Raw genomic sequence first — 24,144 nt, forward strand, 5'->3', positions numbered from 1 at the left:
AGACGAGAAAGTGCTGAGCTAGTACAATAAGTAGATAATATTAAGACCTGCAGTTGAATTGACTGAATTGACATTTGATTTTATTTGATGTGATTTTGGCAAAAATAATTGAAACGCTTATTTCAATTATTATACGCAATTACGCTTATTATCCCATTTTAGGCGGGAACTTTTGGTGTTAGCATTACGTTATGCTTTAGCTATTTAAAAATAGCAGATCTACAAGCTCATAGCGCGCCACCGAGTGGCGCGCTATGAGCTTGTAGGTCTGCTATTTTTGAAAAATCGAAGAACGACTGACAGAAACAGCTTTTTCAGAAAACTGTCATGATGTAGAAGACTTTTAGAATCTGATCTCAGGTCAGAATGGGTGGTCCTGCAAACATGTATGGATCTGTCTTTATGACATACCGGTAGTCCATATAGGCAGGATTCAAAACAGTTGTCAAGGAAAAATAGATTTCAGCAACACAAGTCAGTGTAGTAGGAAAAATCACACCCGTATGTGAGTAAGTGAGGGGCGCTCTTATCATCCTACATGACCACAATCCGGCCAATCACTTTTGGAGTCCTTAATTTTCCTATCCTCACTTTTTATCCTCAATTCCGGGGCTCAGCCAATCAAATCATCGCTATGGGGTACACGCGTATACGCGCACACACAAAACTGGACATAGCGCCCCTAAAAAAACAACCAGACAGAACTGAGGGGAGGCTAGATACACTAACAGTATTGCCTGAGGAGGACTGAAACAAGGTGCTATAAAATGACTGAATTTGATTGGATGATTACAAGGAGAGAAAATGAAGGGACAGGTGAGAGGAATGTTGAGTGGCTTGGTGAAGGAAAGGAGGGAGTAGGAATGCAGGACTGATGAACAACTGAGGACAAGTGCGAGTAGTTAATACACTGGCAATGTGGATCGGGTAAGACACTCTGTCTGTCTGTCTATAGCTACCTTCCTTCCTATTAGGAGCATTGGTCAACCAGTGGACAGTGCCCAGGGAGTAATTGGGGTTCAGTGTCTTGCTCAAGGACACATCTGCTTCCTGAGACATGGCCACCCACATACTTATTGCATTATATGTATATACTTAAGTCATCGTTCTACTGCATCAATGTATATTCTATATATCCTTCATGGTTGCTAATTTATTCACATCATGTATTGTGTATTCTGTATATTTTTCTCTGGCAGTGGCCGCAACATACTGTAGTTCTGTCTGACTGGAATATGTCTGTCTGTCTGGAATACATGAATAGATTGCTAAACTGAATAACAGACTTGCGCTATGCCAACAAGCTGGCATGTGCAACATGTTACATTTTCAGTTAACTAAATATATAGCTTTTATTTTGAAATGTTTGCTCACAAGTGAGCATGCTGTATGACAGGAAAAGGTCACCTAAGGATTGAAGGAGTGTACATGCACACATTTAAATTTAGCCATCACGTATAGCACTTGTTCAGGAATGCACATGAAGTTATCTGCTGGATTGGCACTGATCCTCCCAGCAATAATAACCTTAAGCAGCTGATCTACAAGCTTGCAAGGTCACTTGTAGATTTACTATTTTCGACAAAGTATAAGTGTAGAAGGAAAATGGAGGGGGCCTAATATAGACCCCTGGGATAGGATAGGGTTAAAGTGGTTAACAACCTCGTGCAACAAGTCTGTATTTTGGGCTTGTCATTATAGTGTAAATGTCTTATTTAAACTGCCCTATAAAAATAAGAAAATATGAGTGATCCTAATATAATATAGCCTAGTAGAAATACATAACTGTGAAATGTTTTTATGCCATGAATGAATGAATACAGATAAGTATATGCAAGAATGCAAACGATGACAGGGATTGCCTGTCAAAGAAATCACTATATGACCTCTATTCTCTACTATGACATCACTTGTTGTCAGATCACTTCTAACAATATATAATATAACCATGGCTATGGCACAAAGAACTGTGACACACCATCCATGCACGCATCAGACGCAAACAGCAGCAATAATCATTAGGGAGAGAAAAGGAACAACTCCGGTTCTTCAAGCACTTTCATTGATTGTTGCTGCAACAATGAAGCAGCTCGCGCTGCCATGTGTATTAACAATGGAACAGAACTAAACTAAACTGAGGGAATCCATTCCTAGGTGCTTCTATAACAGCTGACTGTCAGTGTGCAAACTGTGCACTACTCTCTCTGTGTGTGTGTGTGTGTGTGTGTGTGTGTGTGTGTGTGTGCGCGCGCGCGGCGCCTCTAGCGTCGCATCAAAGATTCTAAACAGTGTACAGTACTGTAATCCCTGACTTTGATCACGTGAGCACTAATTTGGCCAAATAGGAAAACGAGTCTTCCCCTAGACTTGACTGGCGACCGACCGTCACCGCCATATTACATTGCAATATGCGCGCGCGTGCGTGTGTGTGTGTGTGTGGTCGGCTGGCGAATAGTGCGCGAAATGGGCTACTATACACAGACACAAAAGTGTGCTCAATGCATACACCCCGCCGTACGATGGTGTCGCTCGCCCGAAAATAGCCGATCTGCAAATTCACGACGAGGCGCCGTGGGCTTGCAGATCGGCTGTTTTCGGGAGCGCGACACAGCCGCACGACGAAAATAAAGGCTATACTGACAGTGAGAAAGACACACATACTTAAGGCTACATGCACGCATAAGCTCAGTTATGAACGTGACATTAAAGGATCAGAGTTAAACAACGCATGTAGCCTATTCATACTGGATTCCTGTGGAATGCCCGCACGTCTCCGAGCCGAGGTTTTTGTTTTAGTTCGAGGAGATGATCACTTCATCTCATGACTCCGGATGGTTTTATAGTTCACGGTGGTTCTTTTAAAAACGGAGATAACGTACTATGACCCATGGAGCCAGCGTGCAACATTTATTTAATTATCGTCACGAGAAAAGGACTCACCGTTTCTGCGCGGATTCACGAAGCGTGTATTTACATTATTTAACAATAATAATTAATACTAGCTGCCTCGAAGGTATAAACACAACTTCTGTTCTGGTTGTTGTAATGCGGGGAGACCGGAGAGGATATTTCGTAATGATATCAAACAGAAAGGAAGGAAGGATTTTTTTCAAGCCCTGCTGCTGTTTTCCTGGTGATGGAGTGAGAACTACTATTTCGCGTTTGATGAAACAATCAATGATCGATTCGTGCTAAGATCCCCGTCGAGTTTGCGCCTGTCTGGCTTGTGAAAGAGAAAGGATATATTTGTGGGTTTTTGTCTTCTCTCTGCGGTCTGTTTATTTTTCTTTCTTCCAAGAGAAACATGGATTAAACATTCCAGCTCTTAGGTTGCCTGTTCTGTTCTGTTGTGTGTCTGCGTGAGGAAGACTAGCTACATTGTGACGGGAACGGTGCTGGTAAGAAAGAAAGCTATAAATAGCTCATGCAATTCTCGAAAACTATCACAAGTGGTGCATCAGTTTGTGGAGCAGACAGACAGACAGACGGACGGAATCACGTATCTTTGCATGCCATTTCTCAACTCAAAGTTTTCCTATTTATTGTTCTGCTGTGTCCGCGTGAACGTTTAACTAAATCGGCGTTTTCTCGAGTTCGATCTTGGACTATTCGCACATTTTATGTAATTCTTCCGCTGGAGAAGGGGAACGGGATATATCGATTTTTCCTTTGGATTATGCTTATTTAATCATTAAAGTATCGGCGCAAGACTTGGATATGGAGACGGGCTGACATTTCCTTGCGTGGAATGAAATGGATACACTTTCCATGTCCTCCGCCTTTGACAATGATCGGGTTCGGAATTGCCTGACCTGGATTGTAACAATGTTCTGATCCGCGTAGGCTACACGCTTGGATTTACAGCCGCGGAACATTAGCCAGACCAAGAGCATATCGGGGCTGTATTGATGCATTCTGCACTTATTTTTTTGAATACGCCCTTTCCTCGCCCCGAGCGTCCCATTTCTATTATTTGGACCTCTTGTTGAGGTTAGCTGCCTGTCTATCCCTATAGATTGACGTCTTGTGTTCTTGTTTTGGCTGTGGTGTGGCAGACTTGTAAGGGAACCTATTCGCCACCCTTGCTCGGTATTGATACCGATCTACGATTTCGACATGCCCTGCACTGAGGACCCTAACGACGGACGATTATGACTACAGCAGCCAATTGGGTGGCTAACGGGGCAAGCCTTGAAGACTGCCACTCTAACCTCTTCTCTCTGGTACAGTATACACACGTAGTGACATATATTATCCGTGTTTGTAATAGACACATGAGACAGTCGTTTGTGACAAGTCACAGGACCGTGCACGGGAGCCACGCTTAGATGTGTGCCCGCTGTACAAAGGTGAACCAGTTGCCGGTGCCGTTATTAGTCATTAACACGGGCCAGTGGTCCGGCAAAAGTATAGTATTAACATTTTAACTATGATAACAGATTACACACACACAGAGGCAGCGGCTTAATAAAGTGCCGTTTTAAACAAGCCTCACAATGTGTTTTGTAGTAGCTATATGATAATAGATAGCTATAGTCTACTTAGATGATGTAATGCCTACAGCCTATTTAAGATGGACAAATTACTAAATGACATAAACACATTTATAGTCACGTGTTTGCATATGCTCTGCCTTTATAGACAACAGAGACAACACTATTTTCCTTTCCAAGTCCACTGTTTGCCAGGTTTCTCCTCCCCTTCTTATTTCACCCCAATCTGGAACTCTGCTGAATTGCTAAGCAACTAACTTGGAAAGAAGGCTTGCTGCCTCTGTCAAATATTTCTCTAGTCACAGGGAAAAAAGAGAGGCATTTCCTGATCTTCTGCAAATAATTTAGTAATTTCATCACGCAATGTGCATAGTCCCAAGACTCCCAACACAACACTGGTATCAGGTTATAACTTGAAACATTAGAGAGCAATAAAAGTGGTATTAATGTGAACTGAGAGGCATTCAAATGCAATTTATCCAACACCTAGACCTGGCTATAGGGAATGAAACAATGTTTTACTGAGAAAGGACATTTGAGAATATGTCCTGAAACAATGGCACATCTAAACTCAAGCTTATCTGATATTCCAATGAAGCAAACTTTCCATCAAATGTCATCTTGATAAATTCAGTGTTTTAAGGTAGGCTACACAGTAAAATGATCAGTGTTCATTTATCAATTAGTAATTGATGTAACCAAATTGGACCAGCAAATTGACCCAATTTGATTACATTTGTACAGTGAAATGGATACTTAAAAACTTTCACTGTGTAGCTTGGCATGAGTCGGCATCCATAACCTCCTTGCTGTATAGTGTTTGTTTTTGGTGAGGGAAACCTTGCGCTGACTGAGTTAACAGTCTTACTACAACAGGCAGCCAAGTGGAAAGGCATGTGGTGGATTGAGCCTAGGCATGGGGCTGAGAACCACAACAACACAGGCGTCCTGAGAGCTTTTTAGGTGATGCAGACTGCCTTGTTCACTAGCAGCAGCAGCAAGCCCCTGTGACATTACACCATTTACAGTGAAGCTCTGTCAACCCAGCTATATAGGTACACATTCATTTTTTGATTGGAAAGGTGGCAGGTGAGTCATTTCACTGAGCTGGCGCGAGAAGGGAATTACCCTTGCAGGCGGTGTATCCCACACCATTGAAAACATCTCTAAGATGTATTATTTGAAGGAGAATGTGTACAGGCTGCCCGCTGTCAGTGTTTTGTTAGTTTTGATGCTGAAAAGAAACAGGGAAGTGAGCAACAAGAAACATGACAACATATGACGAGGACTGAAGCCCCTAAATTCAATTTCATTCCCATATAGACTTCAATTTAATTGATTGATTCCCTGGAATACAGCTTGCAGGGGCATCTTGAGTAAATAAATAAAAGCACTAGGATAATGTACAAAGTCGCTGTCGGGCAGAACATCTCCCTATTTAATCCTGTCATGTTTTTGAGGGGCGCTAGCTAGCGCCCAGCTTTGTTTGTTTGTGTGTACCCCATAGAGGTGATTTGATTGGCTGAGGGCGTACAAAGTGAGGACACCAAAAGTGATTGGCCGGAATGTGATGAAGTATGATGATGTAAGAGCACCCTGCGATTTAAAATAAATAAATGAATGCCATATTTTATACATTATTGTAGCCTACTATAGTGTCATGCACGTAGCAGATCTACAGGTTCATACATAAGGTGTCAGGCTGGCTGCGATCAGTGTGTTGTGAGCTTGTAAATCTTTTTCTCATGTCTTCGTGCATTTGATAAATATTTAACCATTGGAAAATATTAACAAGAGCTTGTGACTAAATAACTACATTGGAAGCATTAGATTAGAAGACGGTTTTGGACATAGGTACAAACGACGATATTCACCAGAATTACTGTATTAAACTTCCAAAAGGTCTCTCTGGCTAACATGCTGTGATCCATGTTCTAAACAGTGATTACAGTAGCCTACATATTTATTGACTTTCTGAGCTGAATGTTTTTCCCTCCTGGAAGGTGTCTTGTTTTCCTCCCTGCGGTGTTGACCATCACGCTCGCCCTGTGTGAGCATCCATCTAAAAGAACATCCGTCAGCTTTCTCGTTGTGAATATTTATGACTGGTTAGTGGCACAGTGGTTACTCTGTCGGAGGGCTTCTAGAAAAGTCAGAGTCGGAAAAGAATAATGACAAACCTGCGTTCTGTTTAATAGATATGAGCGTGAGAGAATAAGGGAGACGCGAAACAGAGATGCATACTGCATCCTGATGTAAAAGATCAGAGAGCTTTGTGCGTTAAGCTTATAGGAGAACTATAGTATGCTAGTAGAATGGCTGTCGAATTTAATTAATCTCTATACTATTGATCCAATAAAGGACAAGAGTGTCAGAGCAATATTTGACAATAATAATGGTAGTTATCGCCTTTTAATGGTGTAGAGCCGCTTGTCATTTTCACAATTACAATTCCATGAGTGACACTTGCTGTAACCTGAGAATCCAGTTACTGAGGTGGAATTTCATCACACCTTGTTCTCTCAGGGTCATGTTGACTATGCTCCTATGTAAGTGGCCCATGGCAAACCTATGAAAGCTCTGTTCTGATAGCTTGTTGAACAACATTCCAGTGTGCACTAACCTTGCCTCTCAGCCTGATTTATTGACTGTTATTAAAACTTACATCAATAAAAACCCTAAACAAAGTATAAGGCCCAGACAGAAGGACATTATTAGACGCATACTGTAATACAGTCATGCACTCACTCAAGAGTCAGTTCTGACAAGAAAAAGCTACTACTGGGAAAAAAGGAGAAAATAATTGGTGAGGTGGTGAAATGATGAAAGGAGATATGTTGTCTTATTTGAAGACTAACGCTTGAGAGAGCAGACAAACAGAGAATTTGACCAAAGCGGACAACCTTTTTTCATTTTAGGAAAAAAAAACTAAAACAAAAAAAACATTATGACTGAATGATTTATGTTAGCCACAGCCTTACAGCCTCAGTCCATTTTAGAGAAGGAGCCACTGAGAGTGAAGGAGAAAAAGGCGAAGAATTAGAGGTGAAAATAATGAGAGAGAGACATGGAGAGAGAGAGTATTTATATTTGGACTGGGTTCTTCACTCTGACTCATGGCCGAGTCACTGCTGGAATTAAATGAAAGGTGCACACAGAGACTCATAACACAGGAAGCTTCAGTCAGTGTGTGCGTGTGTGTGGTGTCTGTGATCCACATAGAAGAAAAACGACATAAACTCATATTTACCGTACACGAGGCTGTATTATCACACAAATTAACTCGCTCTTTCACACATGCACATAGAAAAACACATTCTTAAAAGATAAATAGGATACATATAAGCATGACTGGAAACACATGCTTGCGCACTCAAACAGTTTTGAGTCAAATATTTGAAGCTCTAATATACTCTCACACACACTCCGAGGGATACAGGCTTGTACAAACATAGGTAGAATTCAGAGGCCTTAATTAAAGGACTTCTCCTGTCCCCTAGACAGAGCTGCTTGGAGTGCAACACTGGTAATTAAGTGTCCTCAAGTGCAGGTCTAATGTGATCAGCTAAGAGGTGCTCATTAGCCAAACTGTATTCCAATGGAGATCTCCCATGTATAATAATGACACTGCTGTCTGGCATGGAAATAAAGAGCCAAGAGATTGGGCGGGGGGGATACCATTAAGTAGCAGTCTCCAGATTTACTGCAGGTGAGTGTCCCTAGCTTGTAAGAAGCAGGTAATCAGGATAGGTGTCTTTAAAAATAATAATGTATTAGGCTATTTTCCATCCATTTCTGCTTTATTATTCAGTATAGGGCATGGTTTGGGGATATACACCAGATCATATGCCATATGTTTTAATGTGACATATTGGTGAGATTGTAACGTGTAGGCTACGGTCAGTGTACTGTACAGTATGTAGAGACATCTGAAGATGAACACAGATGAAACGGCTGATCTAAGCTCACAATACAGCGATATTGTTACACTGGCGACATGCAGCTAAGTAGAAATCGGGCCATGGCTACTAACATAGTTAAAAACAGAAGCCTGCCTATCTAACTAGTAACTACTCTATCCAGTGGCCAAAAGATACCGGTGCAGAAGGTGCAGGCTTTTGGACTGACATACTATTGGTCCGACAACGACAACCGACCTCAAACCCTAACCTAACCATAACCACAAGAACGGAGCAGCGCATGTTCGCCAACCTTAATCCGGTCGCCAACCTTAACACATGTTTGCTAACCTTAATCTGGTCGTTTAACGCATGTCGGACTCGGTCCTATGGTATGTCGGACAAAAGTCTACCCCCCATGGGGCAACCACCCCTTTCCTATTTTGTTTAACACTGTAAAACAAAAGCCCTCCCATGTGCTGCGCTATGTTTAGAGGCCTCTGTCTTAAGTGTCCGAGGGTCGGGCATACACAAAATGTAACAGAAAGGTAGCAGAATCTCTAAATAAGCCCTAACTACATCAAAGGGTCGAGACGGTTTTAGAGTTGTCCCTGCGGTGTGATATGTCCTGTTGCATGTTGACGCGCGTCGTCCCTAGTGATTCAACGCATGGAATTCAATGGACCAAACTACACCAAAGGGTCAAGACGGTTTTAGCATTAACTCCTTGCAACCGTTTGGACCCAAGGAGTTGCATGGTGACCCTTTGGTGTTGTTAGGGCTTAAGTTTACTCAAAGTTTAACTTTGAAAGTTAAGGTCCCTGCAGACTGCTACATTTTTCATATACACACAGTGTATTTTATGTCTTTTCTTTTGGCATAAAACACATCACTACAAATGGAGCAGGTTAAGTGGATGAGATAGAGTGGGCAGTTGCAGATTGGTGGAGGTGGAGTGAGAGAAGCAGGACCAGCAAATTGGAAGGGAAAGCACAAATGGTGGAGGAGTAGATAACAGGTTGATTGGCAGTAGATAAAGTGAATGATCACAGGAGGTGCCTGCACAGATAGAGGGAGAGACAGACAGACAGAGAGGGAGCACACAAAGAAACCCAGACACGAGTCACGACAACATGGAAATAATGTAACATATTTGTCTGAATTTCAGGTGAGAATGCTTATTTTATGAACTAGCCTTTAGGCGAGGAGTCAATCAATCCAGGAATCCAAGGCCACCCCCCCCCCCCCCTTGACTTCTGTTGTGTGCCCTGTGGTGCTGCTCCATCTGCTTGCTTCTCTGACTGGGTGATAGTAGACAGTCCATTCTCTACCACTGGCTCAGTGGCTCATGCTTTGGCTCTCTCTCTCTCTTCTGCACACAGCTAGACAGCCAGTGCCAGTTTCACCTTGAGTCAGTGTGTGGTGCTTACTGCTAATCTGCCGCTGTCACAGGAATCCCTTGTCATCGCAACAGGGCTTGACCCGGCAGTGGCCCCCTGCCCCATGTGGCATTCTTTAGGAGTGGCACCTGAATTTTATGAACCAGATAGTAGTCGAGTGGATTTGAAAACTGTCCATGTCAAGACCCCCCATATTGATACGCAATAGACCCCCATTTAAAAAGATTTTGAGCACGGGATCCCCGTAACTGCCAGACCTCACTTTAAGACACAATATAGACACATTCAGAGACGGGTCCCCTGGTCACAGCAAACATATTTCCTGTAGGCGGAGACGACATATCTGTGGTGTAAACAGGCAGTTCTTCCACTACATTGAATGGCAGAGTGACTGATGTTAGTCTTCTCAAACGTTACTCTTTTACCTGCACTAACTTTACAAAGACAAACGTTTGAGCAGACTAACATCAGACTAACATCAGTCACTCTACCATTCAATGTAGTAGACGACCTGCCTGTTTACACCGCAGATACAGTATGTCGTCTCTACCTACAGGAAATACGTTCGCTGCGACCAGGGGACCCGTCTCGGAATGTGTCTATAGGGTGCATACACTTTTATGAAACGAACACAATGCTCCATAAAAGCGAGAATTGGTATAATGGTATGGGATAAGGTACGCCAGTTGTGAATAGGGTGACGATGGTGGTGACCAGTGGGTGATGAGGTCAGCGTGGTGGTAAAATACTCTGTCTTGCTTTCGCACTTGCTACAGCCCTCCTCTTATTATCGCTGGCTGATTTGGTCACAGATCTCATGAGCAGTGATTCTGTCAGAACCCTGCCACTAAGGTGAAGAGCGGTTCAAAGACGACTAGGGAGGCAGGGAACCACCATGTTCTGGTCCAGGAGCTGGGAACCAGACGTGATGGGGAGGTGTATTTTGGAGCATGGTGGCTTGAGTGTGAAATATGTAAGCCCTGCAGTGCCAGCTGTGTTCTATTCTTAGCCCCCACTGGTGTTCCTGCCTGCATACAGGGCGACAGCAGGCAGAGTGGGATAGGGGGGATTGGCAGAAATGAATGGGCAGCAGCTAGTGAGGAGCTCCTGATAGTTAGAGACAGTAAGTTAAGATAGTAGCTAAGTGGGAAGTCAGGTCACTGGATGGAGAAAAGGATAGATAGATAAGATTGATGATATGTATTAACTCAATCCACTATTGTCCTGTTATTTTCAGGAAGATGCAGAGTGTCGTGATGTATATTTATTGCAAAATGTTCAGTAATTACTTAAACCCCTCGAAATGCATCATCTCGTTTTCTGACCGGATTCCGACAGGGTTGTGCTCGTTATCTTTAGCAGAAAGACCCCAGCTGGCTCAGTGACATTGTTTCTCCTGCTGCTACTGTTTTATCTCCGTTGAGTAATACCACACACCTTCCCTTCTAAAAAAATGTTAAAGATTGGATGAGTGTCAATATTGGTAGCGATTGGAATGCAGATATTGACATCAGACTCTGAAGTCACACCATGACCCTTTTTAGGCCAGCTGTGTTAGAGACGGCCAAACATTCAAATATAGAGTTAAGTGTGCAGCGATCCTGAAGGTTGCAGTTCCATGAATGGTCTGAAAGGCTCTGTTTTTCGAGCAGCATTAGCATTTCACACTGTGTGGCGAAATTAACGAATTAGTTAAATAATTATTTCCTCCTCTGTTTTCTCCATAATAATAGTTTGTAAACTGCTTTATTGACTCAAGTCATCTTGACAAAGAAAAATATATCACCTGTAACTGGGCTAATATCTTCTGCTAATATCTGTTAACCAGATTTATAGTACAGTCAATTTGATTATTTTGTAAATTATTTTTCTTTTAGCTTTTTTTAAGATCCACCAGACAATTGGGATAAAGGACACTAATGTTGTCTACTGTCTGCAAATTCTAATTATCATGTGGTCATGTTTCATCAAGAGATTATCCCAACAAATCAGACAGGCTCTTGATTAGAACAAACACACTGAGTCCAGATTGTTTATTTGCGCCCGTTTGCGGTGCATTGATTTTCTCTGCACCACCACAAAGCATGCTCTCTCTCATCTGGAATTAGCAAGACACCCACGCTTTAACAGATGCTAATGAAAATTTGTACCGCTCAATCTCAGCCCTGGCTTGGGATCTCTATTATTATATTGAGACTCACTAGTGTTGATATAGAGATTACCTTCTCTAACCCCACCAGTGAAAGTCGAACTTGGTGGTTAGAGCAGGGATGGAGGTTCATATGCAGGGCTGGTCAATATGGACACACACACACACACACACACACACACACACACACACACACACACACACACACACACACACACACACACACACACTAGAGGTCCAGAGGTTTTGACAGATGAGGGTCCCTGGCCAAACACAAATCAGTTTGGGGCTTACATTTTTTTAGATCCACTGGACTAGAGGGGAGCTACTTGGGTTGGGATTGTGATTATGTGGAAATTGTTATAGGTAGGACTATAAGTGTGCAGAGCTATAATAAGTGTTGCCGCTCAGATTCCCAACCACTCCCACTTGGTAAGCAAACAACAGATTAGACGAGGAAGGATCCAGATGGATACTAGCAGGTTGAAACATCAAGATGTTGCCCAGGTTAAAGCCTGTGTCGGATTGGCCTGGCCACCTTTGCTGGGCTAACGTATGCAGCTTTCTAGTAATCAATGATAACTAGAAAGTTGCAACTCGCTGGCAATATTAACTAAGAATGATAACTTATCATTCTTAGTTAATATTGCCAGCGAGTTGTAGAATGCAATGTGATAGTGTTGTGAAGCTATTATGAACAAAAGTTTTAATGGCATTTACAACGGTATATATTTAACAAAACCATGTAAGTGTTTAATAAAGAAACTGCTGTAGAAATGTGAATAAACCAAATTGCCTTTTGGTAGTAGAAACAAATGAGCACAGGATACAACAAGGCAAATTAGATATATTTTATTGGTCTTTCTCAATTCACCCAGTTTCAGTTCAGTTTTAACATCATTAACTACTTCTAGGCAATGTAGGCCTTCTTTCTGCACTAATTGTACAAATAACCCAGTGAATCATCTTTGAATGAAGTCAAATTATTCTCTTGCTAAAGAAACTCACTCACAGTAATCCTATGCCACAATATTAATGCTTTGCTTCTGGTAATGCTGGGACTTTCCTGTAGTACGTACTGTGCTAGATGGTATCTCCTGCTCAAATTGAACTTTCAATCAATTCCAGCTGTGAGGAACTGCACAAATGAAAGTGTTGTTCTGGGCAGAGGAGCAAAGAAAGACAGACAGACGGTGTCTTCTAATTTATAGTCAATGGTAAAGGACCCCTAAACTGCTTGAAATGTTATCTTTTCTCTGTAACCCTGGAGACTGAAATCTCAAACTGAATACGTTGCTGAAGTCCTACAGATGTTGTATGTTGCCTAGCAACTGTTTTTACTTCACCCTCTGTCTTGTGTGTTTCTCTCTCTTTCTCTCTCTCTCTCTGTGTGTCTCTCTCTCTCTCTCTCTCTCTCTCTCTCTCTCTCTCTCTCTCTCTCTCTCTCTCTCTCTCTCTCTCTCTCCCTCTCTCTTTGTCTCTCTCTTTCTCTCTCACTCACTGGCCTGTCACAGTTAATTAAGTTGCACAGGAGACACACTACTAAAGGAGAGTCTGGTTTATTTATTTGCACGTTAATAATTCAGGCTAAGCAGGGCCACTGGTTTTGCTTGTCGCCCGTGCTTAAAAAGCACCCTGACACTGCAGCTTTGTGTTTTTATTTGCTGTTGCTTGCACTGGGGCTGTTGTCAGCGCAGTCTGTCAGATGAAGCATCAGCCACTGTACAGGACGTCTCCCCGTCATCATTGGTCTTCTGATGCTGTTGCGTCCCGCCCAGCTCTCTTTGTGTCAGGTGAGAAGTCATCGCTTGATGGTGGCTTTCCGTGGTGTGATTGGCAGGTCCATCCGTCACTCAGCCCTGGAGACTTGTGCTGCTCTAATTAGGTCGCTTGGCTTGCTTGCCTCCCAGGGCCGGATTATACAGCGGAACACTGATCAAATGACGGGCGCTTCTTTTGTAGGGCCGAGTAAAGGTGGCGGCAGGAGAGAGGAAAAGCGTCTGTTTAGTGCCTGAAGCCCCAAAGGCCCTCTTCTACACCTGTTAGGAGCTTTTGTGTGCCTCGTCTCCTTTCAGAGGTCCTGTAATGTGCACTGCTCTCCGTTTGTGGTGTAAAATGCCAGCAGGGGGAGCAGACTTCCTTTTGGGTTAATTTGATTTTAGCAGGTTAATTGATGAACTGGGGAGTCATTGCCTGGTCTGATTTCTGTCATTGGCTTCTTGCAATCTGGTGACGTCTGACTCAATTGAGAGGCACAGACACTCAGGCATGCCAGTGCTTCATGTTAATTTTTCACTATACAATACCTCACACAGATTAAAACACCTTTTAAATATTATTACAAAAACCTATCATGCAAATGCTCTGTTTGCCTTTGTTCCAGTTTTTTTCTTTGTCTTTTAAATTTCTTGTCAAAATGCATTTAATTCTGAATTCCTTATATTTGTAAACCGTTCTTTGATGTTTAATTAGCACTTAATGGCGTCTCTCTATCATCTTGGACATGCCATTGTGAAAATTGTCAGAAATTGACAAAAAGTTTGGAAATAGCATATCTACAACCTCACAACGCATTTCATCTCAGTACAGCTTGTAGATCTAGCCACATGACACCACAATACAACAAATAGGGCTTAATAAGTGGCTATTAAAGTGGCTGATGAAGATAGAGTCATCTTGATGAATCAGCCATCTCTAGTTGTCTAAACAAACCACATATTGCCAGCTTGTCAAGAGTCTGAGGTAGAGTTGTCCCGATCACGTTTTTTTGCTCCCGATCCGATCCCGATCATTTGAGTTTGAGTATCTGCCGATCCCGATATTTCCCGATCCGATCACTTTTTTTTGCTCCCGATACAATTCCGATCATTTCCGATAATTCTTCCCAATCAGATACATTTTGGCAATGCAGTAAGAAAAAAAAAGGGACTAAAACGGTTCCGAACTGCCGCCCCGTGTCCGAAACGGTTGAGAAATGACAGAGTTACTGTGTGCCAGTCCCTCTACTGTACCCTCTACTGTACTGTACTGGCACACACGAAATCATCATATACAGTTAATATGGGCATGTGTTTGTGTGCGTGTGTTAGGTTGCACACAGGTGGTGAAAAACAACCATGCTGTTTTCATGCTCATACCCAGCCAGCCAGGCAGGCACCCACACACATAAGTCCAAGGGACTGGCTTGCACCACTCAAAAAGTTTATTTATAGCATTATCTTTTATTCTTTTTTTAGCATATATTATTTTATTAGACATTTCTGCCTTTTCATTTTTTAAAGGGGGAAAAAAAACCTTATATTGCTATTTTAATGTGCCTCATCATTATGTTCAAGGGAAAAATAATGCACCTATGCGCTCACACGTGGTGCAGACGCAGCACATGCAGGGAGGAGAGGAGAGCTCCCTGGGGAGAGGAGGGATTCCGCACAGAAACATTTACAAAAGTTTACAATAAAGATCTCTGCATGAGATATTATGCTTATATTATTAGAAGAAGGGTTTCTATCTACAGTCATGGATTGGACATAGAGTATTTTGTTGGGACTTTTCAGACGGAATATTCTCCTCCTGCTCCGGGTGGACAGAGCAACAACAACGAGTTGTTTTTGCTCTCTCTCTCCCTTTTTAGCACTCAAACAGCGAGTGCAGATGCAGAAGCAGATCTGAACAAGACGGTGCTTAGAAGCCTGTTGATTCGAGGTTACTCCGCTGTGTGTGTCTCTGTGTATGACGATCAATAATTATTCCACCGAGTGGTCTTTGCGAGGGCTGGATTCTCCTCATCATCTCTCTCTCTCTCTCTCTCTCTCTCTCTCTGTGGTTCCTTCTTTTTAAAAGTCGCTTTAAGCGTCGGTTGTTTCAGTGCAGCCGCTGCCGCTTGTTGTCGTTAGCTTTCTGCTATTAGCCTACTAGCCACGCAAGTTACACGAACGTCGCCATTCGTCGCCCAATAGCAAATCTACAAGATCACAGCGCGTTGCGAAAGCAACTCTTTGTGAGCTTGCAGATCTGCTGTTTAGGGCCAACGTCACTGTCGCGCGCTAAGTTTTCCTAGGAGCAGCAGCAAGAGGCTGCTTCGAGAGGAGGATGTTTTGTTGTTATTAATTATGAACCAATCTGTATTCAAAAACAAAACTAAAGACTCGGGAGGATGACTTTAAGACTTATAGATGGTCACGTTTCTTCTGTAACGTTAAATACAATTAAGAAAAGATTTAATAAAAAATAAAAAATATATATATTTAATAAATAATTTTTTCCCGATATTTCTTTCCCGATCCCGATCTTTTGAAAATGACGTGATCGGGCCCGATCGATCGGGAGGCCGATCGATCGGGACATCCCTAGTCTGAGGTGATATGATGAGAATTGAGATTGCTATGCCACAGTGATGTGACTGTTGCCAGGATAGGTAAAGCTGCTGATACAAGCTCTCTCTCAATTGCCTAGAGTGCTCTTCTTCGTCAGACTATGGGGCTCTTACATTGTTATGAGTTTCCTAAAGAAGTGGCATCTCTCTCACTCTATATTCTTATATACTAACTGTCAGCTTTGATAGAGCACTCGGCACCTATTCCCCACTCAGAGGCTAACTCAGCCACTCAACTCAGGCTGTGATTCTAAAGAGTCTATGAAGTGTATCCTTGATGGATTGACTTTTCACAACCTCAAGCAGGCTCTTTAACTGAGATAACCATAGTGATCCTCAACCTTTTTAGAGGACGACTTCACCAATTTCAACCTATCTTCAAATAATTGGTCCTCACTAATTCTCATTATAATAATTTATGGTACCATTTCTGTCTACTCTGTCTGTGTCTCAAAACGAGACAGCTTTCTATTCCTGGCAAGTTAGCGTGAAGCCATTGTTTTCTCTGATAAAAGAATCACACTCGTGTGACGTGAGGCGCCTTCAGCTGCCTTTGTTTGCTTTTGTACATCACGGGGAAGTACAAAAGCAAACATAAAAATTCCATAGAGGTTCCCAGTTCGATCCCGGGCTCCCCCAGAGTTTGGGTCGAAGTGTCCTCGAGCATGACTCTGAACCCCTTTGCTCCTGATTGCTCCACAATTGTATTCATGTGCAGTGTTGGGTGTAACGGCGCTATTAATAACGGCGTTATGTAAGGGACTACTTTTATTGGTAACGGAATAAAGTAACTTGTTAGTTTTGCAATTTAGTAGTTAGTTCCTTAGTTACATTTCCAACAAAGTAATCCCGTTACTATAACGTGTCCCTGTTCATTCTGTTGGCAAGATTTAAAAATAATAAAGCCCCGATCTGTCTGCGGAGTTTATTTCTCCTGCCTTCTGTCCTGTGTGATTTATCCTTACAAGCCTATACCACTATACCATGTACTATACATCCTGCGTCTACTACATCCTGTAGTTCACTTAAGAAATAAAAGTATTGTTACAAGGAGCTTTTATTTTGAAGAGGAAGAGGAAGTTGTTTCGGCCAGTTACCATGCCGGGTGGTAGTGGAATAATAAAAACAACACGCTTTTAGCCAAAGTTCATAAAAACTGCATGCGTATATGACTTAAACAATGTAGGCTAAACACTTCGGAATTACGTTAAACATGGTATATCCTCCGTGGCGGCGTCATTAGGTGAGTACTAGTAAATTAATTGTTAAGTTTCATAGTATCATTCATCATTCATCAACAGGCTGTTGTTGATGATGCCCCCCAAAATGAACAGGTTACACAGCCTACAGGATTCTCATTATGTTACTGTCACTGCCTGCAAGGATGGCCGCCGTGCCATTTCTTATAAACTATCTAATTCATAAGTGGGTCGTCGTGGGTCCACGTGGAGTTGTTATTGTTGTTCATGGGCCACGGTGCGCGGCGTGGAGAGGGCATCAGAGCGCAGCGCAACAGCCTAGTCTGGTATTGTCTGTACTCTCTGCACTATAGCTCTTTCTGTCCAGTCCTACGTGTATATGCTGGTGATTGTGGCGACTTATATTCGTTAATAAAGAGAGTTGTAAAGGGGATATTGTCTATGGTCAGTTCATGCATGTGTATCATTTTCGTTTTTAACCGGGCCGTGCGGCGCATTGACGGTAGGCAGTAGGGCTAATACAATGTAACCAACTTGCGCAAGCATAAAAAAATGGGTTTTAATTGTCTGGTAACGGAAAATAATCTAACTTGTTACTTTTCTCAGAAGGTAATCTGTAACGGTAAGGGATTCTTTTCATGGGCAGTAATTCAGTAACCTAACGACGTTACTTTAGAAAGTAACGATGCCCAACACTGTAATCATGTGTGTGTGTGTGTGTGTGTGTGTGTGTGTGTGTGTGTGTGTGTGTGTGTGTGTGTGTGTGTGTGTGTGTGTGTGTGTGTGTGTGTGTGTGTGTGTGTGTGTGTGTGTGTGTGTGTGTGTGTGTGTGTGTGTGTGTGTGTGTGTGTGTGTGTGTGTGTGTGTGTGTGTGCGTGCGTGCGTGCGTGCGTGCATGCGAATGTAATGCACAAACATGCAAAGCTGCCTTGGATAAAGGTGCTATATAAATGCACCATTTATCTAGTGCCCCTCAAAACTTGTTTGAACCCCATGTTAGTTGTGTGTATCCTTAATGGAATGAGTCAAGCAGACCCTTTAACTGTTAGATTGTTAGATAACCACTAAAGACACACATAATGCACTGATTGTGTTAGTGCGGCCTCATAGGCATATTGACAATGTCAATTGTAAGTGTCACTTCCCTGTTGCGGAATGTGTATAAAGACAAGGCAAGAATCAGGGTCTTATTTATGGCTGTTCCAGCTGTCAGTTCTGTGCATAAATGAACTTTCGCTAGTTGCTAGCATAGTCATGTCTCCTAATTTGTTGTCATGCATGACCGTGTCAATGCATGCCCTCTCTCTGTCCAGGCCTGTTGTAAAGAGTGTGTGTGTGTGTGTGTGTGTGTGTGTGTGTGTGTGTGTGTGTGTGTGTGTGTGTGTGTGTGTGTGTGTGTGTGTGTGTGTGTGTGAGCGCACATGGAAAGACAGTCGACAGAGTTATAACACAAACAATCCATTTGGTCTTGGGATGCTGGAATTGATGTTACATTTATTTTTCCTTCTCCAGATTCTTGTCTTTTTCCCCCTGTGGTGAGTTGACCTCAAAGGTAAAACATGAGTCATGTGTGTTTTCCTCCCAGACTTTAGTACTTGCCCCTACAGTACATTATGAACAGTCTATACAAGACTTTAGCAAAGTATTAGCATTGAAGAAAGTTGTGTGTGTGTGTGTGTGTGTGTGTGTGTGTGTGTGTGTGTGCGCGCGCGCGCGCAAAAAGTTAAAAATCTAGGCTGACCTTTTGGTGAGCATGTCAGTGTTTCCAAGGTCATTCTTTCAGCTCATTCTTAATCGAGAACAAATTTACAAAATATCAGGAATCTGTTTTGAAAAGACTTCTCATTCCCCCTCATTATGCTTGTCATCTCCTGAATAGAGCCCCTTTTAGAGGTATTCAACAAGCACAGATCTTTGACGTCTGTACGCTAGACGGAAAGAAAATCCTATGGAAACGGTTAGCCTCTGTCTGGTCTCAATTTAGAGAGAGAAAGAGAGAGAGAGTTTTTACAACTCTTTTATTCCTTAAGTTGTTTACATTCTTTAAAATCATCAGTTACAAACTACAATAGGCCACATTGCCTTTTTCCCTTTTCTTCACAGCAAGTCATCTACAAAAGTGACTCCCAGATCATTTACAGAAAAAAAGCACAACTTCATAGACTTTCACTTTCATAAAATGTATACTCAAACAATACTCTTGCTTTAACTAAATTCTTAGAAACTACTAAACAGTCACACCTGCCCTCCATCCATTTTTTCTTTCCTGCTTAAATAAATTGCTAACTTTGCCTGTCTAGAGAGAGAGAGAGAGAGAGACTTGTGGCTACTGCCTATCACTGCGTGTATGATACGATATGCAGCCATGCCACTGAGTAGGAGATGAGAGGAGATTGAAGCAGAAAACAGAGATGATAGAGGTGTGAGGAGGGTCACTCACAGCCCTGATTTGACATAACGGCAGCCGGTATAGTTGTTCCGAAATTGAACCCAGGCAATCTTTCCATTTAGGGACCTGGCAGAGAAAGCGCTGCTGGCTTTATTGACGATGAAACAAACCAAAACATTTTTCTTTGACGTGGTTGGAGGTGCAGGTGTTTGAGAGAGGCAGCCTATTGCCAACCGTAATGATTCCTCCACTATCTACAGCTGATGAAATATTACGTGAACGTAGCTGTCATTATTACCTACCGACATGCTGCATAATACGGATAGATTTTAATCAGCTCCCCTCTCTCCCCCATTCCATGTTGCTCGTCACCAACCGCAAGCACTCGCCACAAAACACGACAATTTACATAATACATACAGTACATACTCACAAGGATGCACCCGAGTACATATGCACATGAATGTGCTGTGTTTGCACACACACACACACACACACACACACACACACACGTATTTTATCCAAACATCACGCAAATCGGTATAGGCCTACACCATCTCTATAGTCATGTGATCAACACGGACCTGTCCGCTTCCCCATATCCCCATTGGCTAAGATTGCCTTCCAAAGTTTGCAAGATTGGTCCGTTTTGAACAAAATGCCTCAAATTATGAACGCAGAGGGATTCGAGGGAAATCTTTCATGCACATTCCCACTAGGCCAAGGAAAAAATGCCACATGGAAATTTTAATATCAATATCAATATCTTTGTTATGGTAGTGCTATGTTTGATTTGTCATATTCTATACGTTTTCAGGATTTGCCCGTTTTGCTGCAATGCACGCATATTCCCACTAGGCTGAGGAGGGAATGCCACAAAAACGCTCCTATCCTGGTGGAGACCTGTGCCCAGAGGAGCACTTTTTCTAGTTTAGATTATTTTTTTCTTGACACAGATGTTAAGAACATTATATTTAGATATATAGATGAAATGCTACTTTTGATCAGGTTTATTACCTATTAATCTAGTTTCTTTGAAGCATTCATTGTTCTCTTTGCACTCTACTTATGTTATTATTTACCTTGTTGTTTGTTGTGTTTTCATGCTTACTGCTTACTCTGATCTCTCAATTGTAAGTCGCTCTCGATAAAAACATAGACGGCTAAATGCCTAAATTGTACCAAATGCTAGTGTGTAACAGTTGTATCCTGAACATTGGATCTGTATTGTTGGTATGGTAGGTGATATGGTAACTTGAGACTAGTCAACAAACAGAAGGCCACCTTTCTTAGAAGGGCTGTGGAGGAAGTGTAACCTTATGCTTATTTTATACTACAAAAATAGCAGATCTACAATAGAAGATCTGCTACGGCACATGGCACCATCGTATGACAAAGTATAATCCAAGCTTTAGCCATACAAACACCATGTTCCATTGCTTTTTGAGACAGTTTTGTTCATTACTTTTTAATTTATTCAGCTCTGCCAACAAATGTAATTCCTTCAGGACTCTTTCAACAAAAATGTTGCTAAGCAACATATAGGCTAATGTGCAGGGTATGTACTAGCTAACAGTAGAAAATTCTGTCGTTATTACAGTATAAGCACTGATGAAATGCCCCTTTTCCAATCAAATGACTTAACCAGAACTGTTTAATAATATAACATACAGTATATTATATTTACATGGTGGAGGTGGCTGAGTGGGTAGAGATGCCGCTTGGGAATCAGAAGGTTGTCGGTTTGACCCTCGGCTCGGCCCGGTCTACATGTCGAAGTGTGCATCAGAAAGACTCTTATCCGCAACAGCTCTCCCTTGTGAGAGCCATCTGAGCGGCCATCAGCTGGGTGAAGCTGTAAAAGCAATTCCCCCCCAGAAATGTTTCTGGTCCCCGGGGGTCCCCTGTGCCTCCCTTTCCTTTGTAATATACAAGTACAAGAAAATGTGCCTGTATGGGGGAAAAACGTCTCTCTCCTCCTATGCGCTGCTGATTCAGCAACAGAAGAAACCCTTGGTGGCGGTTGTGACATTGACACGGAGTGACTGGGCAGAACAAACAGATGTCTTCCCCTTTGCTTTGGGAGAAATAGCATCCTTGACCTCGTCATGGCTAATTTTAGAGCCGGGCTTATCGATGTGCCGATGTTTATATCTCCCATTACGCACACTATCATTACAGGAGGGATGCGCTTGTAATTACAGAGTGCATTTTCTCTGGGTCCGTTCCAACGGCACAAGTACAGTACGTACGTAATCACACATACATGGACTTGCACTATACGGTGCTGCATTGTGTATGCGCATGCGTTCACTACATTTTATGCATAATGTCTACGTACTCTACTACTCACACATGCACACATGCTACAGCTCATGGAGCACAGAGCATACGCTTGCAGACACACAGACACACACTATGCAGTAAAATCCTTAGTGTAATTTAACTCCAATTTCATGGATTTGGTTCCATTTGTACACTCTTTGGAGTTAAATGAATGCCGGGATTTTAATGTGTAGCAGCTGCAGAAGGCTACAGCCTCCCACTCAGGCGCATGGTCACATGTTGGCAGGAGTTTGGGTCCTGCTTGGACAGGACCCACTGGCGCACGCGCGCACACACACACACACACACACACACACACACACAGCGAAGCACATTCCCTCGTCATCAAGCCCACGGAACTTCCACTTCTTCACCACAAAGACACATCTATTTTTCTACAAGGTGCCCCTGATGGCCACACCTAACCTTGTTTTTCCACCCGGCTCCAATGGGACAGACAGTATTATTATCTCCAAGTTGGTGTACTGTGGCATGGGGCCAAGTCCAGAGTGCCAAGTATGGCCCTCACAGCTGGGTGAACATGGGAGTGTGGCACTCCAAGAGAGGTCTCTCCCTTCGGCCTGCCAAATCATAATCATATTCAACAGGACTTTTGGGTGCTGCTGTGCTCCTCCTCGAGGCCCTTCCACACAAAGTCTGATGCAATGTTTTATTGGTCAGAATGTTTTTCACACATAAAAGACATGAAAAAGAATAACGGTGATTTTGGAGTAGGTTTGCAAGAGGTCAGAGAGAAGTGTGTGCTCATTTTAAATCTTTATTGTCTGTTTTTCGTATGCAAAATAATCTGCCTCTCTGTCCTAGGGCCTTACGGCATCACTGAATGAATATACAAAGAACTCTTTCCCTCGCTTTCTCTCTCTCTCTCTCCTATGGTAAATCCATGGGAGGAGAACCATTTGTATAGTAATAATCATACGATTATTCAAAATTTAAAGTGAGAATCTAAGCAACCACCTAACTGACTGAATCACACAAACTGCAGAATATGATATATGGTACACACAACTATATCCTTTCCATGTTGTCTATGCAACACCCACAGGCACACAGGAAATCATACAGTACATGCAAAGTATATGGCCTGCTGTTTTGCCATAATTGTCCATATTTCATTACATTAGACCATTAGCAACTGCTCCTCTTACTTGTTGACAGGCTATTGATAGAAATGAACTTTAACTGTACATGACTTAAATATTCTGTTCAACCAGATGGCAGGTTGTCTGGGAAATCTATCTGCTTGTCCTTGGTGTGAATTCGTATCTGTTTATATTCCTCCTGCGTTGGTGGAAGAGAGCATTGCCCTATTTACTCGCCCATCGATAGATTGAACAAATGTCCTGTTTGACAAGGTTGTATGGTGGCAATGTGTCTCCAAAGCCCACCCCCACTCCCACACAGCAGCTCCATAGACCCTGATAGGCAACATAAACGCCTTTCATTCCATTAGATGAAATGGAGAAGATGTCAGTTGCTGGGCTGGGCTCCAGCCATTGACCCTGACATCGTTTCTCTTCCTTATTTCTCTCTTCTACATCTCTCTGTCTCTCTCTCTCTCTCTCTCTCTCTCTCTCTCTCACTATGGGTAGCCGTGTCTATATTTCTGTCCCATCTCTCTCTTTAGTTTAGTCCCTATATTTTACTCATGGTCATCTTTTATGTCTGGCTTCCACTATTTGTTTCTGTCTCTCTCTACCATAGCAGAAGCCAGTGAAAGCAGCATTTAAAGCTGAAATCCTGGACTTAACTGAGTGAATGAAATGTTATTTTAGCCAATCTGTCTGTATGATATAGTGTATGTTAATACGATGTGTTAAACTCTAGCACATCTGCAGTGGTTGGAGGTGGTCTTCCTATACTCTTTGAGAATCTAGACCCTGTTGTCGTAGTACAG

General features: G+C 42.5%; 1 protein-coding gene across 3 annotated transcripts in view; it reads left to right on the forward strand.

Annotated features, from left to right (window-relative positions):
• The first annotated feature begins 2,685 nt into the window (after window positions 1-2,685).
• The window catches only part of LOC308310456 (mediator of RNA polymerase II transcription subunit 13-like), a 128,350-nt gene continuing 106,891 nt past the window's right edge, over window positions 2,686-24,144 (forward strand). For all 3 annotated transcript variants that reach the window (XM_080756799.1, XM_080756800.1, XM_080756801.1), the window contains exon 1: window positions 2,686-4,223. In XM_080756799.1, the coding sequence (XP_080612925.1) occupies window positions 4,152-4,223 (72 nt within the window). In that variant the 5' untranslated portion in view covers window positions 2,686-4,151. The remainder of the gene's footprint in view (window positions 4,224-24,144) is intronic.

This window comes from Protomyctophum bolini (assembly GCF_963924005.1).
Source record: "Protomyctophum bolini genome assembly, chromosome: 22".
Classification (NCBI taxonomy): domain Eukaryota; kingdom Metazoa; phylum Chordata; class Actinopteri; order Myctophiformes; family Myctophidae; genus Protomyctophum; species Protomyctophum bolini.